The sequence below is a fragment of the Gavialis gangeticus genome, unplaced genomic scaffold, assembly GCF_001723915.1.
Source record: "Gavialis gangeticus isolate Ggan-Ray unplaced genomic scaffold, GavGan_comp1, whole genome shotgun sequence".
NCBI lineage: Eukaryota > Metazoa > Chordata > Crocodylia > Gavialidae > Gavialis > Gavialis gangeticus.
This window is the reverse complement of record NW_017729032.1, coordinates 256,608,136-256,609,565: the sequence shown is the minus strand read 5'-3', so window position 1 is coordinate 256,609,565 and position 1,430 is coordinate 256,608,136. Positions and strand designations below refer to the sequence as shown.

At 40.0% G+C, this 1,430-nt stretch overlaps 2 protein-coding genes across 2 annotated transcripts in view; both read left to right on the top strand.

Moving 5' to 3' along the window:
* LOC109302355 (nectin-3-like) overlaps positions 1-1,430 on the top strand; it is a gene marked incomplete at its 5' end in the record, with an annotated part of 185,294 nt that overhangs the window by 110,809 nt on the left and 73,055 nt on the right. The gene's annotated exons all lie outside the window — the stretch shown is intronic.
* Positions 1,377-1,430, top strand: part of LOC109303548 (nectin-3-like) — a 17,900-nt gene continuing 17,846 nt past the window's right edge. The window contains exon 1 of the mRNA XM_019525772.1: positions 1,377-1,404. Coding sequence (XP_019381317.1) covers positions 1,392-1,404 — 13 coding nt within the window. The 5' untranslated portion in view covers positions 1,377-1,391. The remainder of the gene's footprint in view (positions 1,405-1,430) is intronic.

Here is a 1,430-nt window from a genome sequence, read left to right as displayed (position 1 = left end):
CCAGTCTTTACAAAAGAAAAGGTGTTAGAATGGTCAAACAAAGCTTTATTCCCTCTGCCTTTCTCCCTTTCCTGTTTTTTCTTTTTCTGTTTCCTTGCCACTGTAGTTTTTTCCTCTTAGGAGACATGCTGTCATAAAAATGTATCTCACAGCTAATTCAATACATGTTGTAATCTTGTCTCCCTAATCCAGTCAGTGTGATACTGTTCTGGTCACTGACAAGTCTGTATTCGTTTGATTATCCCCTACCCCCAAGGTGAATGGAGTTCTTTTAATACTACTGATTGGTTGCTGGACTATTCCTACAGTTTTGGAAGAAATACTCAGGTGGTGTGTCTTGTAATGTAGGGTGGCTTTGTAGGCAGCAAGTATGTTGCATCACTGCAACAGGTTAATGCTATTAGCCATTGGTCAAGAAATAAATGTACTTATTTCTTGTAGCAATATTTACCCTAACAAGAAGAGTGGGTGAGATGTGGGCCCTATTCTGCTTTACATGCAGATTACATGATCTTGATGAGCCACCCAAAGATTTTGCCCAAGGTGATACTTACCTGGCAGGGGAAGCACCGTGACCATGTAGGCGGGCTCCCCAGGGCGAGTGATTGTCTCTAATATGTCCTCCATAGGAGGTCTATATTAAGCAGACTTTTTTTGGTGTTGAGTGGTGGAACTGGAGCTTGCTCCATCCACTCCATGCATTAACCTGGTATTACAGTGCTTCTAGGAATGGTGCAAAAAAACAAAACAAAAAAAAAAAGATATCTGAACTCAACCTGAGTTAGCAGAAGAACATAGGGGTATTGCTTCTTAAGCGTTGTTGCTTTTTCATGTAGAAATTTTTGCACTTTGCTTGCCAGTTAAAGGGGACCAAATGTTTTGAAGACTCCATGGTGAACAGTTAAATGCAGAGACTGAACAGGCTATCAGTCTGTATGAAGTTTATGCTATGAAATGTCCAAGCTGGAGCTTCCTTAATGTATAGGCTCTTTCAACCAGAGCCCAGCCACTTTGATAATCTTCTTGTGAAATAAGGTAAACCTGTAACTTAGCTATCTGGATCTTATATCTGTCTCCTATAAAACTCTGATTGTGGAAACATTAAAGGAAGTGTTCCATTTCAGAGAGTTGTCTGTTTCAGTTGTTTTCCCATGAGACTTGGAGGTGTTCCTTGAGGTATGTGTGGTCACTACTGCAGAGTTAATACCAGGGTGAATTAATCAGTAGATAGGTAGAAATAAAACTTTCAGGTCACTGGAATTCTTGGATGTAGTATTTGCACTAATATTTCATGTTCTTTCCCTTTCCCTTGGACTTCTGCACTACAGACCATGTAGTAGACATGAAACTGAGAAGGAGTTCCTTCAGTAGCTAGATGAGGGGGAGTTGGAATGCGTCAAGCAAGTAAGCAAAAAAAAAAAAAAAAAAAA